The 15,463-nt window shown below is 41.0% G+C and overlaps 1 protein-coding gene across 4 annotated transcripts in view; it reads right to left on the reverse strand.

The window, feature by feature from the left end:
- Nucleotides 1-5,077: 5,077 nt before the first annotated feature.
- PLAGL1 (PLAG1 like zinc finger 1) overlaps nucleotides 5,078-15,463 on the reverse strand; it is an 88,226-nt gene continuing 77,840 nt past the window's right edge. For all 4 annotated transcript variants that reach the window (XM_019488378.2, XM_014605494.3, XM_019488381.2 and 1 more), the window contains 3 exons: nucleotides 13,361-13,486; nucleotides 10,797-11,293; nucleotides 5,078-10,433 (listed from right to left, as the gene is read on the reverse strand). In XM_019488378.2, the coding sequence (XP_019343923.1) occupies nucleotides 9,167-10,433; nucleotides 10,797-11,293; nucleotides 13,361-13,486 (1,890 nt within the window). In that variant the 3' untranslated portion in view covers nucleotides 5,078-9,166. The remainder of the gene's footprint in view (nucleotides 10,434-10,796; nucleotides 11,294-13,360; nucleotides 13,487-15,463) is intronic.

The following is a 15,463-nucleotide window of genomic DNA, read 5'->3' on the forward strand; positions in this document are numbered from 1 at the left end:
GTTGAAAACCTTTATTTTAGTTAAGAAGTCCAGTGGTGTAAATAACATTTTGCACATTTGGATGCATACAGCATTTTTTTTTTCAAACTACTTCAAATATGCTTGTCTGGATCTTGGATGACTTGCACTCATCAGGTGACAGCAAGAAGCATCAAATAAACCATGTCAGAAGAATTCTTGACACCAAGAATGTTTTATATAGACCTTTCTGCATGCTTCTGCTGGTTCTCTTTGCTTCTGCTATTTTGGCAGTTTCAAGCTGTAGCTATTGGCAAGCGCTCCAGAGTTGTGTATTCTCAGTTTCTGGTTTGTAAACTGTGAATCTTAGTCATACACTTAATGGAATCTTTCAGTAAAGAAAGAAAATAGTTAACTTAAAAAACATGTTGTGGCTCAGCTCTGATGACCTTCATTTTCTTATTCATTTTTTTTTTCTGTATATGCAAACTTAACTCTTATAAGTGTAATCACCAGTTCAGACTGGAAGACATTTTCCCCATGTTTTTATCCTATCATTTTTCTACTACTCTTTCTTTGCTCCTTTTGTTTATTGGTTGTGTTATAATGACCATGTATTTGTTGTAATGCATTGATTTCAGCCCAGTGATTTCTAATAGTTGTCTTTTAATTAAAAAAAAAAAAAAATAAAGCCAAAGAAACTTTTTCTTATAGAAAATGTCCATAAGCTAAACAAAACCCCCAAAATAATTATTGTACAACTCCAAGTAGGGTACAACAGTAGTAAATAGTGCAGACCATGTATTAGAGTTTTGTTAATGAGGATTTTTATTTTAAAATATCTCGTTCTTGAACACAGGTAGGCTAAACTTACCATGGTAAGTTTAGCCTACCTGTGTTCAAGAACGAGATATTTTAAAATAAAATAATTTCCTGTTAACAGAAAATGAATCAAGAATAACATATTAAACTTACCATGACATTTCGGACTAGACTCCAAACCACACTGAGAATTCACAGCAATAGGACTGGTAAAGATGAAAAAGAATATTTAAATGGGAGTAGTCCATAAAATGAAACCAGTCAAGACCAGAGAAAGATGAATGCTTTGGAGTGCTCAAGTGGACATGGAATGGACAGTGGGGTCTACCCACAGCTACATGGTCTACTGGAATTAATGCAGGTTTAACTTCTCCTTATAAAAAACATTTTATTCTCAGTGACATAACATCCTCTTAACATTTTTCCTAGATTTATGGAGTTTACATGACTTTTCATAGTGTGTACTATGAATATATTGCAATTCAGTTTCCTTCAGTTTGTTTAATAATTTCTTTCCAGTGGTGTTAATTATGTTGGTTAGCTGTCATCTAGCACTTTACATGTGTGGATTTCCAAGAATGAATAAATAAGTGGTATTACAGATGGAACAAGCAAGGCTCTGAGAGAAATCTTGATCCAAGATGAAATATCTTGATCCAAGTTCATACAAAAGGTTGGTAGCAGAGCTGAACACATTCTCTTTTTCAGTCTGATGGCCTGTCCCATGGGCCTGACTACCTCTGGAAAGTCTTTCTCTCCAGTCACTGAGTAGGATGCCGTACTTTGAAAATTCAGGCCCACTTATTAGGTCAGAAGTATGGTTGGAGATGTTTCCTCTGGCATCTCAAAACCAATAATGGTGGACACTAAGGACATTATTGAATAAGGGATCTATCACTCTAGATGTATTCAGTTCAATCCTGTCCCTCTATAGCATCCATTTCTCCCACTGTCATAGACAGAATGCTGGACCTAATACAGCACTTCTTAAGTAAAAGTAGACTTTCATTTCTAATGAAGTTAAGCTCAAGAAAATGAGTTCAGCCAATTGGAGCTACCCTCACAGAATCTCACAGGCTTATGTGCAGTTGGGGACTCTTGTACAGAAGTAAGGTTTTCTAGTATATTTGGGAAATGTTAACCTTCCCCTGTTCACTCCATTTAGCAGCTCCATCACAATTTTTACATACGCACAGAGGGGGAAGGGAGGGGGGAGACAAAAAGACAAATGTAAATGGACTGTTTAAAAAAAAGACAGTTAGCAAACCCATAGCAGGGATTGCCAAAATCAGAAGCAGAGCACAAAAGGAGAAATATATGTTTTAAATGTATGTTAGATTACACTGCTTGTTTGGGTACCTAAATGTGACACTATTCCATCCTGCTTGAGTCTCTTAAATAGCATTAATGCAAAAGGTGGATGGGTTCTTAGTGTTTTTGGTGACTTAACCTTAATACTAAGATGTTTGTAGGTGCATTAACAGTTTTTCAGGGACCTGAACAGATTTCTGATACCAGGAATAGGATCTGGTATCAATGTAAAAAAATCTGCCTAGAAGACATGAAAATATATACTATAGTTCCTCCTTACCCAGACTCAGGGAATCAGATCCTACTCACTGGCTGTAATGGAAACTGGTCCCAGGAAGTGCATTCCTGACTTGTACTTAAAGTTTTATTAGAGCCGAAAGCCTTACTGCCTGCAAAGGCATGCAGATTCGATATTTGCCTGATTTCTCTCATGAAGACATGGCAGACTTTCAGTTAAGCAGCACCAATTAACATAGCAAGTGTTGCATATTAAAACCAGCTCAGCTCTGCTCTGTAGAAATTATTTTATTGTAAAGTATAAGTTTTACAAACTACAGGGAGATATTACAGAGAGAAAATGTTAAGACTTAAAATCTAAAATGGGAATATGAAAATTGATTGAGGTAATTTGTCCTATTGTGCTGTATTGCATTAAAGTGGCTTGTAGGTTCGTAGAAGAGTGAAAAGACCTATTACTTTATTAAGTGAATTGCAGCACCACTGGTGGATATAATAGTTTCTGATCCACAGAGAATATAGGTTTGCTACAGCAATCAGCTTCGTATCTGAGGCTGTTGGGATAAAGCATTTAGCTTTGGAAGTCACTACTTCAATCCCCCATCAAAAGTTAAATCACAAGAATTTGAGAGAAACCACCAAAATACGCAGACATAATTAGGCAACTTATCCTGCTTGTTATTGAAAAAGGTTCATGATACGCAACTACTAACAAGTAGTGATTCAGTCTGAACCCAGAATAACAACTTATAGTACCGCTATATTGGGAAACTGGCAATACTGATGATGTGCGTAAGTATAGCAAAGGTAGGATAGATGCAAGGAAAAAAAAATAGATGTTTCATCACTGGAGCAGGGGAGAAGGAAAGTGGTATGATGGTGAGCTCTGACAAAAACTAATATCCACTACCAGAAGCCTGGTTCTCAGACTGTTGATATTTGACTACATACTAACCAGGATTAATGATGTAACTCAGGCTATTGATCCTTTAGGATCAGGGTGTATGTGCAAGAGGTCACCCACACCTCGAACACTTATGTCTAGGCAGGAGGCTGGAGGACTTGAGGCTGCCCATCCCCACTTTAGGCCATTGAGAAAGAATCCAAAGGCCAGACCAAGTCCAGACATTCAGTGCCTCAGGGGCTGTAGTTACATGCACACCCAAGAATTGAACCCAGGTCCACTGCATGGCGCACAAGGAGTCTACCGCCAAACCACAGGGGATTCTGGGTATGGGTAGTGACAACAGAAACTTAACTGATCTTTTTAATGTTCTGTCTGAGGCTTTGCTACAGGTCAGGGCAAAAGGCAAGGAACACAAGACTCCACCAGCATAAAGCTAATGAGGAGCAGTGCTACAAAATGAAATGCCATCACTGTGTTGGGAAAAAGTTGCTGAGGCAGACTGGAATGCTTTCTGAGGTAGCTTCATGTGCTTAAGTCAAACCTATTGATATTGAGCCTAGTCTTGTAGCGTCTACATGAAGAATAAGTTCTTTTTAAGGGCCGAAGTTCTTAGGAGTCCATGTCCCACTAGCTTCCTAATGCATCACTTACATTTTAAAATTTTGTCCAGGGAACTATTAAAACCTCATTGCATTACTAGGGTTGCATGGTGGTTCTGGCCTGAAATACAACAGTATCACCAACTGCATTAGGTAGCCACATTTAGAAATGTGCAGTTTCAAACTTTAAAATGCACACAAGTGCTGTGTATTAAGGTGAACATATTGCTGACAGTGCATGTGTACTTGCTGGTACAGGCAAGACTCATGCAAACTTCTGTTTTTGTTTTGCAGTTTGATATAATGGGAACCCTTCAATGAAGCTGTGACAGGAAGTCTACAGAAAATATAATTCCTGCTCAAAGAAACAGAAGTAAGCTTATATGCTGGTGTGTACTATACAGAATGCTGTTTTACCATTGAACGTGATGGGAATTAATCCCATTTCACGTTGATAAGCCTAAGTGCAATGGCTTTTCTTATCTTGAATCTAATATTTATTGGATAAAATGGATAAGCAGCAGTGGGATAGTTCCTGCCTCGGGGCAATGTCCTTGGGGTATCTCACTGAGCCATTTTTCCTCTGGCTTGCTCTCTTTTTCCTGACCCTTTATATGTCTCCCTCTTTTGGCTGCCCAGTGAGCCAGCTTCAAAGGAAGGGCTGGAAAGTACTCTGAGTAATGCTTAGCCTAGACTGTCCAGCTTCTGACTGGCTGGGGACTGCATGCCACAAGCTCCTCACTGACTCATGAGCTGTGCAGACTCAATGGGCCTCCCACTAGTCAACCTATCCTGCTCTCCCCACCCCCCAGCCCCAACCAATGGGTAGGAACAGAAAGCAAAAGCCAGAGGAGGAAGGAAGAGCCTTGGGACCCTAGAAGCAACAGCCAAACATGAATTCATTGAAGGGGTTAAAATACTATATTTTCTCACATGCAGCATGTGCCCTTTTTCCTCAAAAAAAAAACTTCTGGAAATTGGAATATGCATTATATTTAAGGAAATATGGTGAGAGCAGTTTGTTTCTGCTGCTTGCCAGGGAAAGCAAAAGTGAAGTCTGCATGCAATCCACAGGGAGCAGAACAGTAAGCAGGCTCAGCTCCCTAGCTGCTGCTACTGAGTTACTACAAGGAAAGATCTTTTTTTCTTCATTTTGTCTTTATTCTGGGGCACACTGTATGTGAGGAAATATGGTAACGAGATCATCTTGTTTCTTACCCTTAAAGCATGGTATTTAAAAGTCTTAATAACAAAAGTGATTCATTTTATTTTTATATGAATGAGAAACACTCTTCACCGTTAGGATAAGAGGCTGTATTTCAGAACAACTTGAGAACATTTAAAGGCACTTGACCTGTTAAATAAAGTTGAACATTTCCACATAGAGCATAGTCATGATTCCAGCTCAAGTTGCACATTCTTTTAACAAACATCTTTTAACTGAAAGAAAGTAATTTAAAATTACATCACTTCAAACCAAAATGATAGAATACCTATAAAAATGTGTATCTTTAAAAGCATATAGTTTTGCATGATGCAAAGGGAATACAATTTGCAAGATCAGAAAGGTTAATGTGGTAAAAAAAATAGACATTTTTTGGAAGGCTTACCCAAAATATGCTGGAAAATGTGCACTCATGCAGATGCTATCATTCCCAATTTGTCAAACAGGAGGCTTTTCATAGTCCATTAATAAACAAATCTTTATGATCTTTTAAACAAATTCTTTGGTGCTGCAGGAAAATATGGTAGGAATGGGAGCAATAAGGAAAAAAAACATCCTTTTTGCACATACAGTAGAACCTTCAACACCTGTAACTTCTACTGCTATGGCAGGATTTAGGACTTAGAATATTTTAATAAAAAAACAACAATAGCAGCATCAATTAAAAAGATCTTTGTGGAGGTTCAAAAAAATGAATCCTATGGGTTTTCTTATTTAAAAATATACACGCTTTGTAAAAGCATTAATTTTTTTGCTATTTACATGAATATACCATAGTTCGTCAGCTAACAGCATCTGATAGACACTTGGACATCGTCAGAATAGAACTCTAGATAGAAAACTTGCCACAAAGAAAAGTATTAAGAGTATAAATAGATGTTACCACCTGAAGTGGTCAGCCATGTCAGTGGGCTCCTTGGGGTGCATTACTGTGAGTGAGGAAAGCTGGGCAGAAACTCTCAGGGCTTGAGGGGCCTGATCCTGTGTGGAAATTCTGGGAGCATGCAGGATGGGCCCTCAAGCCATAGGAGCACCTGTCTGGAGTGGATGCAGAGTGCAGGCAGCTCTGGGCTGCCCAGAGTCTTGTGCCATAAAGCTAACAGACGTCTGCCATGATAAAACGGCAAAAACTATTACCACTTTTTGTTGGGGTCACAAATTTGGGCAGCAGTTTGAGGAGGAGGTGAGCAGCTGACAGTGGTGAAAGAAAATGAACTTTTAGACAAGCTGGACATGGACTTGTACATGGGGCCAGACACGATGCACATAAGGGTGCTGAGAGAGCTGGCCAAGGCAACTAGAACCACTGGCCACTATCTTTGAAAACTCACGGCAATCAGGAGAGGTCCCAGATGACTGGAACAGGGCAAATATACTGATCATCTTTAAAAAAGGGAAAGAGGATCCAGGAAGCTAAGGACCAATCAGCTTCACCTTAGTTCCTGGAAAAATCATGGAGCCGATCCTGAAGTAATTCATTTCTAAGCACTTGAGGGGAGAAGAAGGGAACAGTCACCATGGATTCACCAAGGGCAAGTCATGCCTGACCAACTTGACTGCCTTCCATAAGATGACTGACTCTGTGAATGCAGAGAGATCAGTGGACATGACATACCTTGACTTCAGCAAGACTTTAGATACAGTCACCGACAACGTTCTCACAAGTAAGCTAAGGAAGTATGGGTTGATTGAATTAATCGATTGTAAGGTGGATAGAAAACTGGCTGGATCATCAGGCTCAAAGGGTAGTAATCAATGGCTCAATGCCTAGTTGGCAGCCAGTATCAAGTGGAGAGCCCCGGGGTTGGTCCAGGGGCTGGTTTTGTTCAAGATCTTCATCAATGACCTGGAAGGTGGGATGGAGTGCAACCTCACCAAGTTTGCAAATGACATCAAGTTGGGTGCAGTAGTAGAAGAACTGGAGGGTAGGGTTAGGGTTCAGAGAGACCTAGACAAACTGGAGGGTTGGACCTAAAAGAAATCTCATGAAGTTCAATAAGGGCAAGTGCAAAATCCTGCACTTAGAACAGAACAATCCCATGCACCAGGACACACTGGGGACTGACTGGCTAAGCAGCAGCTGCAGAAAAGGACCTGGGAGTTACAGCAGACAGTAAGCTGAGTATGAGCCAATAGTGTGCCCTTGTAAAGAAGGCTAACAGCATACTAGGCTGCATTAGTAGGAGCACTGCCAGCAGATCAAGGGAAGTAATTATTTCCCTCTTTGGTACTGTTGAGGCCACATCTAGAGTACTGTGTCCAGTTTTGGGCCCTCCACTAAGGAAAGGATGTGGACATGTTGGAGAGAGACCAGCAGAGGGCAATGAAAATGGTTAGAGGATTGGGGTGCATGAATTATGAGGAGAGGCTGAAGATATTGGGCTTATTTAGTCTGGAGAAGAGAAGAGAAGACTTGGGGGGGGCGCGGAAAGTGGATTTAATAGCAGCCTTCAATACCTGGTTCCAAAGAGGATGTAGCTAGACTGTTTTCAGTGGTAGCAGAGGACTGAACAAGGAGCAAAGGTCTCAAGTTGTAGCAAGGGAAGTTTAGGTCTGATATGAGGAACAACTTTCTGACTAGAAGAATAGTAAAGCACTGGAACAGCTACCCAGAGAGGTGGTAGAATCTCAATTAGAGGTTTTTAAGACCCGGCTAGACAAAGCCTTGGCTGGGATGATCTAATTAGGGCTGGTCCTGCTTTGAGCAGGGGGATAGACTAGATGACCTCCTGAGGTCCCTTCCAACACTTAATTTTCTATGATTTATGGTAGGATAAATGGTATAGGCATCTCTTTGCTTTCCCTTTATGCCACCATAAAAATTGTGGTGGTGGCACAAAGCTGAGGTCTATTTATACCTTTACTTCTGTTGTGGTTTAAAAAGATATAATTTACTAAATGCTCCCATTCTGAAGCCATAATAAAAGGATTTTTACATCATCATACTTGCTACATAGACATGAACACTTCAGTGGTGTTTGGCACCATCTGTGACTGTGAGTGATACACTGTGTAGACTACTGGATTCTACAATCCTTCAGAGGCAGACCTGCAACTAACCTCATAATGTGTTAATATACCTGATGTGGAGGGCTGTCAGCTCAAGCTGTTATTGCTAATGCAGTTTATCAGCCAAAGAACTTTTATGCTGCAGCTTGTACAAATTATTAATTGCTTTCCTGGGCTAAACAAAGACTAACTTCATCAGTCAAAGATGAATCAAATCCTAGCTTGATGAGGCGCATGATCTTTACTGAGCCTTAGATATGCAAGATGCTGAGCCAATGGGACTGCAGGTATGTGCATATGTGTTGAAGTGCTTTCTTGGTGTCAGCCCAAGGTGCCTCATATCTTGCCAGATCAAGTTCTAAATTAAAATTAATATGCTGCCTTAACGTGTTAGACAATTTACTTCTGTTTTAGCAAAAGCCATTTATATAAGACAGCTGTTCTTCTGCTACCAACCCAGGGAAAATGCAGATCTGCCCACATGCACACATGAATGCGGGTACACACGCACCCACCTCCCTATATGCAGGCACATACAGCTGAAGTGCACTTTAAAAAACAAAATCTAGTTCAATTTAATTGCCATAGTAATATCTGTCTTTTGTTTTAAAAAAGAAGTGAGACAAGGAGATAAAGTAATTCAGTGACAGAATCGCAACTTAAACATACTTAAAAGTTCATTAATTAAGTGCTCAACACAGAAACCTACTTGACCCTCCAAAATTATACATGTTCTGATGTAGAATTTAACATGTCTCCCAATTCTGAAGTTATCTGTGCAACATCTTCATGACTCATTAAGGTTAAATTATCCATCCCATCACAGCAGCCAGAATTTCTTGTGCTTATCATGAAACTAGTTGTTTTTCCATTGAAGATCACTTATTCAGCTATTTGGTTTAAATGTAAAAACATAGGGTATGGAGAGGAAAAACATGCCATTCTTGCTATTGTCATACACTATAAAATGAGTAAGTATCACGCAAAATAAGCTCCTGTCAGGATTATTCCCAAATTGTTTTTAATGGATTTTTAAAAGATTTTTTTCTCTCCCTAAAAAGTTAAGGCAAAAAAAGGAGTCTTAATAATAGCTGGTAGTTATTTGAATGCATGGTGAAAATGAGGCAATGTCACAGAATTTGTGCTGGATGGAAAAGAGCGAAGGACATGAGGAAGCTGATTGAGAGCTGCACCATCTGTAGCTATCTGAGGACCTTGTAGTTGTCCAAGGCAGCACCTATGTGATGGTTCCTCCTGACCAAATGCCACTGTAAGGTCCCCACTGGTATTCTGGTTATCACTTGGAGGGAGTTGCCAGAAACCCAGTATATGAGTGAGATCCATGGAGGACATGTTCATTGTTTCAATGGTTGTCTCAGTCTCCTTGGGCAGTGTGTACTTGCCAACATCACTGAGGGGCCCTGAGGAAGTCTCTAAATTGATTTTGTGAGGTGAATGAGGTTCTGGTAAAGGGAGATCTTCAAGCAGGTTTACACTATAATTTTTAACATCTACTTTGCTGGGTAGATTCTTGAGGGGTACTGATGTGAATGAGGTAGAACTTGGTTCATATTTATTGGGCTGATGAAAGTTCTGGCTGGTAGGAATAGACGGTGGAGAGGGTGTGGAATGAACAGCTGACAGGGCATCTACACAGCCCATTCTTGGCATGTGAGGAGGACATTCAAGGGAATGTGTACTTTGTAGGGCTTGTTGACAGTGAGTATGTGGACTGCTGTAGCCTGCTTCTGAACTGCTCAGAATCCCATGTTGTGTTGAAACCCTATCAGGAAAAGAGGGGAGTTCACTGTCTTCTTCCTTTAGTCTGAATGGGGAAAGAGGGTCAAAGAGACCCAGCAAATCACCATTCTGCAACCTGCTCTTCAGCAGCTCTTGTGGATGGGTCTTCTTGGTGTGGCGAGTCAAATGGTCCTTGCGCCCAAACCTCTGAGCACAAAACTGGCACAAGAAGTCCTTGCAGCCTGTGTGAACAACCATGTGACGCCGCACATCTTTACGAGTGTAGAAACGGCGCTCACAGTGATCGCACTTATGTTTCTTTTCCTTGGTGCTGCTGGCTGGCTTCCCTGCATGAGTTTTGAGATGTTCCAACAATAGTTCAGTTCCTCCAAACTCTTGGGAGCACACCCTGCAGGTAAGATCCCCACTAGTGGCTGCATGAAGAGCCTGGTGTCGCTTGTAACCCAGCTTAGTATTGTATTTCTTTCCACACTCTTCACACCTGAAGGCCATTTTGTTGGGGTCATGAGTCTGAAGGTGATTGTTCAAATGGTCTTTTCTGTGAAAGGTCTTTTCACAGTAACCACATTGGTGAGATTTCTGTGGAGAGTGGGTGGCTGAGTGCCTAAGACAGAAGGATAATAAACGTTATTAAGTTTACAGAACTTAAGTGCAGAAGTGGGATATAGCTTCACGACCCTGCAGACATACTAGCACCCTCCATGGTAAAAGCTTTTGAAAGGCTAGATTCTGTTAAATAGCAACTAAATGTTTCTTATTGTCTGGTGTGGAATTACAAAGGAAAAACACTTTGAATAGCTACTCTGATTGCAAGTAAAGGAAGCAAGGTCTAGCAGCTAAAGCAAACAAATAGGAAATATGGATGTTAGGGAATAATTGTCATTCGTACCTCCTAACAAAAAGACATTACTTCACCTCCCCACACACACCCACCAGAAAAGATGGCTGGTGCCTTGAGGAGTTGTACCTTATTAGTTTATATTTGGAAAGGAAAGCTTTTGTGCATCCTTGCTGTGAACACTTGTAGGGACGCTCCCCTGTGTGATTGTAAGTGTGAATTGTGAGCTTTTCAATTGAATCAAATATCTTTCCACAGAGTTGGCAGTGGAAACTGTCTGGCTGCTTCATTTCTCTTCCCTTCATCAGTGAAGACTGGCCACTTCTCCATTTTGGCACAAACCTTGCAATGGGATTGCAAATACTTCCTGAGCTGGTGCAGCTAAGCTTTGCACCAGGGGAACAGGAAATGGCCCTGTAGCACTGGACAGTGCTTTTGCCCAAGGCAGTTCCTCTCAGTTTCCCTTTGGGCTTGCTCTTGGTTTTCACAGGTCCCAACTTATTTGGTGGTCTGAAGCTGGGAGTAAGGGCTCGGTCTTTATTGATGCACTGGTGAGATTCCAACAGAGCAAAAGTCCCAAAAACGTGACTACAACTGGAGCATATCCAAGGGTCTGCAGAATCTCTCTGCAACAAGAACAACAAAAACAGTTCCTTCATATTAACCACTGTCAAGGGAAAGGTCACATTCTTCTCAACATACCTGACTTCTTTTTGGTATCCTCAAGATCTCTCAGTGCCCTTAGTGACATGTATTTAAACTGTGTCACCAGATTGCTATTCAGCTGGAAATGTAGTGGCCAGAAGCCCTTGCCACACGTTACACTTAAGATGTGATTAACCAATTAATCAGTTCTTAAACTGTGACCCCACTACACATTCTATCAATTAATGGCGTGATAAAACAAGGAATATGCTTCAAAGTTATTCCATAAAAGATGTGTAATAACTTTGAGGCTCCTTCCCATCACACCATTAATTAATTGAGCATGTAGCCAGGTGCTCCCCTGTGGCTGGGAGCTCTGTCAGCTGTGGTCAGCTGGATCCCACAATCACCCCTCCTGCCATACATGTGTGGCATGGCAGAAGGTATAGTTGCGTGGATGATGCATCAGCTGCTAGCACACCCTTACCTGAATGGCAGGGGCCTTAGCGGTCTACAAGCACAAGAGTAAATAACTGGCTTAATGCTGATGCTTATTTCATATCTTTAGTTTTAACTGCTATGCTAACTTTTCGAGCACTTCACCTTTTTCTCTACAAAATGAATTTCAGCGGGCACATCTATGTGAAGCATTCACTGCACAGCTGACTAATTAACTGAGCAGTAAACATCTCCGCATCTACATGTGTGCCCCTATTAGGGTGCACAAAGCTAATGAACCCTGCAGCAGGGTAGTATTTGTAAATACAAGTACTACCCTGCTGCAGAGGGGTTTTTTTGTATGCAGCTTCGCATGTGTCAACCAACCCGGCTGGCTGGGGCATGGGGGCTGCCTGCCAGCTAGCCCCATATTGAAGGACCCTCGTGCCCCAGCCAGTTGGGTCTGCTGTGGCCCAACTCAATGTGCTGCAGTCTGGATGCATGTGTAAATGGTGCACCTGGGAGCTCCTGGAAGCAATAAACTGAGGAGCAATAAGTATAGATGCATCCAATGTCTCTATATTTGCTTCTGTTCTGAAAGTGCTAGTCACAGTTCTACTGTTAGGCATGAGTCAAGCTTTATACATAATTTTAGGAGAATGTTCTCTGATACTGAAGCTCTACAAACTCTGAGGCCAGATATATAGTTCTCCCAACAGCACAGCACAGGATTGTGTCCATCTATGCCAGTGGTGCTTAACCCCCAGGCTGCAGACTGAATTTGGTGCATGGGCCTGTATCATCTGGCCCACAGGGGCTCCCCATAGGTCTGAAAATGTGGCGACAGGGAAGCAGTGACTGCGTTACTTGCTGTGGCTTCCAGAGCCGTGGATCTGGATGACACAAATCTTTGTGCTGGATCCTGCTGGAATGCAGGATTGGTCCATGGTCAGTCAGCTATCAGGTTGTTTCATGGCTGGATCTAGCACATGGGGCTAGGTCAATACACAGGGTCGCTTTATAGCCAGAACTTGTGCATAGGGCTGGATCAGCATGCTGGGTCACACCTGCAGACCAACCCCACACTCACCCCAAGCTGGATCAAGTATACATGTCAGTCCCACCCCACCATTCATCCAGCCCACAGGGCTGGAAGGTTGAGCATCACTCTTCTATGATAACACAGACAAAGAGAAAAATAATATTACAGTAGAAGAACCACTACACAGATGAAGCTGAAACAGCCTAGCTAGGCTTGAGAGGAGAACACAGAGCACTGGACAGTGGGTGACAGGAGAACTATAAGCACTAGAGTGCTAGGGCTTCTAAGAATAAATGTCAGCCTGTCAGTCTTTCCAAAGCTTTCCATTAACGTGGCACCACTGCATCAGATGCCACTAGATTACAAACAGAGCATATGACTAACAATACACCTGCAAGTGGCACCTTTCCTTTGCTATTTGATTCAAACTGTTTTTTCTCAATGCTAGCCAAATAATCTATCATCCTCTTTTCAAACTGCCATTATCATGTAAGCTGACTACAAAGCAAATGAGCAGATTTTAGAATGTAAGCCCAGTGTTGCCTTGAATATAGTTTAGGATACTTACTATTGTTGAAACTGGTGGTAAAGTATAGATATCAGATTCTTCTTTAATGACAACTGCAGAAGCTTCCATAAATTTGGCATAATCTGCTGCATACCACACTTTTAATTCTGTATGGGGTTCAATTGGCTGTAAATGAAAGAAAACTCCCAGTGTTTATATGAATCATTGCTGTTTTGATAGAAAACTATCATACCTTATTCAAAACAGATAGTATTTTGTTTATCTTTACAGATCTTTCCTTTATAGCTAATTAGATGGTTGATAGCTTAATCTCAGGATTCAGTTGTTTTGAGAATTACTACTTAACATGACTTGAAAATCAAAAGGTTGTTGTTTTTACAATTCCTAAAGACAGGAAGAAATACAAACAAAGGTAGCTGAGAATAAAGCCAAGGTAAATACCAGGATTATTTCATAATATGTATAACCAATGACAGAGAAAACCAAAAAAATAAATGGAGATATATAGGAAAAGATATTATCTGGCTAAGAACTTCCTGAATGTATAAAACCAAGCAAGAGAGGTAGCTTTGGGAGTCAAGATTTTTTTTCCTTTCCAAAATTTCATAAGCAAGCCATTATCCTACCTTATTTTTTCATATTCTATTTTTGGATGGCCCCAAGAAGGAAAAATAATCTTACCTTAGAGTAAGTAAAAGGTAAGTGACAGAGATCTGGGGTTGAGGGCTGTGCACCAGAGCTTGGGGTCATGCACCAGGGCCCAGCATGCTTGAGCTGGCACCACACAGTGGGCCCAATCCAGCATGCCAGCACTGAGGCCACATGCCAGGGACTGATCTGGCACACTGATACTGGGGCTACGTGCTGGATCCCAATCTGGTGCGCAGTTGAGGAGAGGGACTCCCTATGTGTCCAGAAATTTGCTGGCAGTGAGGGAAGGCGAGGGCAGGAGTGGTGGCAGCATTAATTGCTATGGCTCTCAGAAGCATGGCAATTAATGCTGTTCTGGCCCCCACTGCATCCAGTTTCCAGACCCATGGGGAACTTTCGTCGCCTATAATATGTACCCCAATTTTTCCTAGCTGGTTTTAGGGAAAAAGCTATGGATTATATGTGAGAAAACATGGTAGTCTGCACCCAAGAGTATCACTGGTTACAGCTACGCTGCAACTCTATACCATACCTTTATTTTACTCTTAACTGACTTTGTTGAAGTAGATCATTGCTAACGTGGAAGAAACATTAGTATAAAAGGCAAAATGCTGCAGCTTACGATACAGCATATGAATCTTTACAATGCAGTTATTACCTAGCATCAGAGCTGGACAAATAGATACTACAATAATACCACAGTGGTCAAAGAGATTTGGGGTATGGGTGATTCTTACTCCCTCATAATTCTACAGTGCTGCCACTTCCCTATTCTTTCATCCATCTTTCCTTTATCCTTCAGATTTCAGTTATTTTATTCCTTTCTGTTTGGTACTGCTGTTCTCTGCAAGTCCATTTGTAGCATCTGACAAAGTAAGTTGTTGCCTATGAAAGATCATACATTTCTGAATGAGCACTCTGCCTTGCTTTGTGCATATAATTCTACTTGACATTTTACTTTTAAAATATGCATTTTTGGGATTTTAGTCATATGGGCATCTTTGCACATGCTCCGGGTAGGGGTTTTAATTAGAGTGGTTCATTCAATGAGCTTTAATTAAAGCGACCCCACTGCCATTTTGAAGCACAGGGACACTGAATACACAAGACGCAGAGACTGCTGGAGCACACTTATTAGCACGCTTCAGCAGATTCAATTAATTGAAGTTTTTTGCTTACCCTCAAGCCAAATTCAACACAATGCAATGAGTGATATTATAATCATGTTGGTAAAACCACAGTACTCTCTCTAATGTATTCCTCACATTGGATGTTCAAAGACAAACACTATTAGTAAAGACAAACAAAAGCTCCATGGAAATTAATAAAACTGCTCATTTGCACCAATACAGGATTTGACCTATAGTATTTAAATTATACAGGAAAATAAAAGCTAAGTTCCTTGTCACAACAATCTTCAAAGAAAAGGACTTGTTAAGACTTACCAAATAATTTTAACATTATGAGTAATGATAAAGGTATAGATACAAA

Source organism: Alligator mississippiensis, chromosome 1, assembly GCF_030867095.1.
Source record: "Alligator mississippiensis isolate rAllMis1 chromosome 1, rAllMis1, whole genome shotgun sequence".
Lineage (NCBI taxonomy): Eukaryota > Metazoa > Chordata > Crocodylia > Alligatoridae > Alligator > Alligator mississippiensis.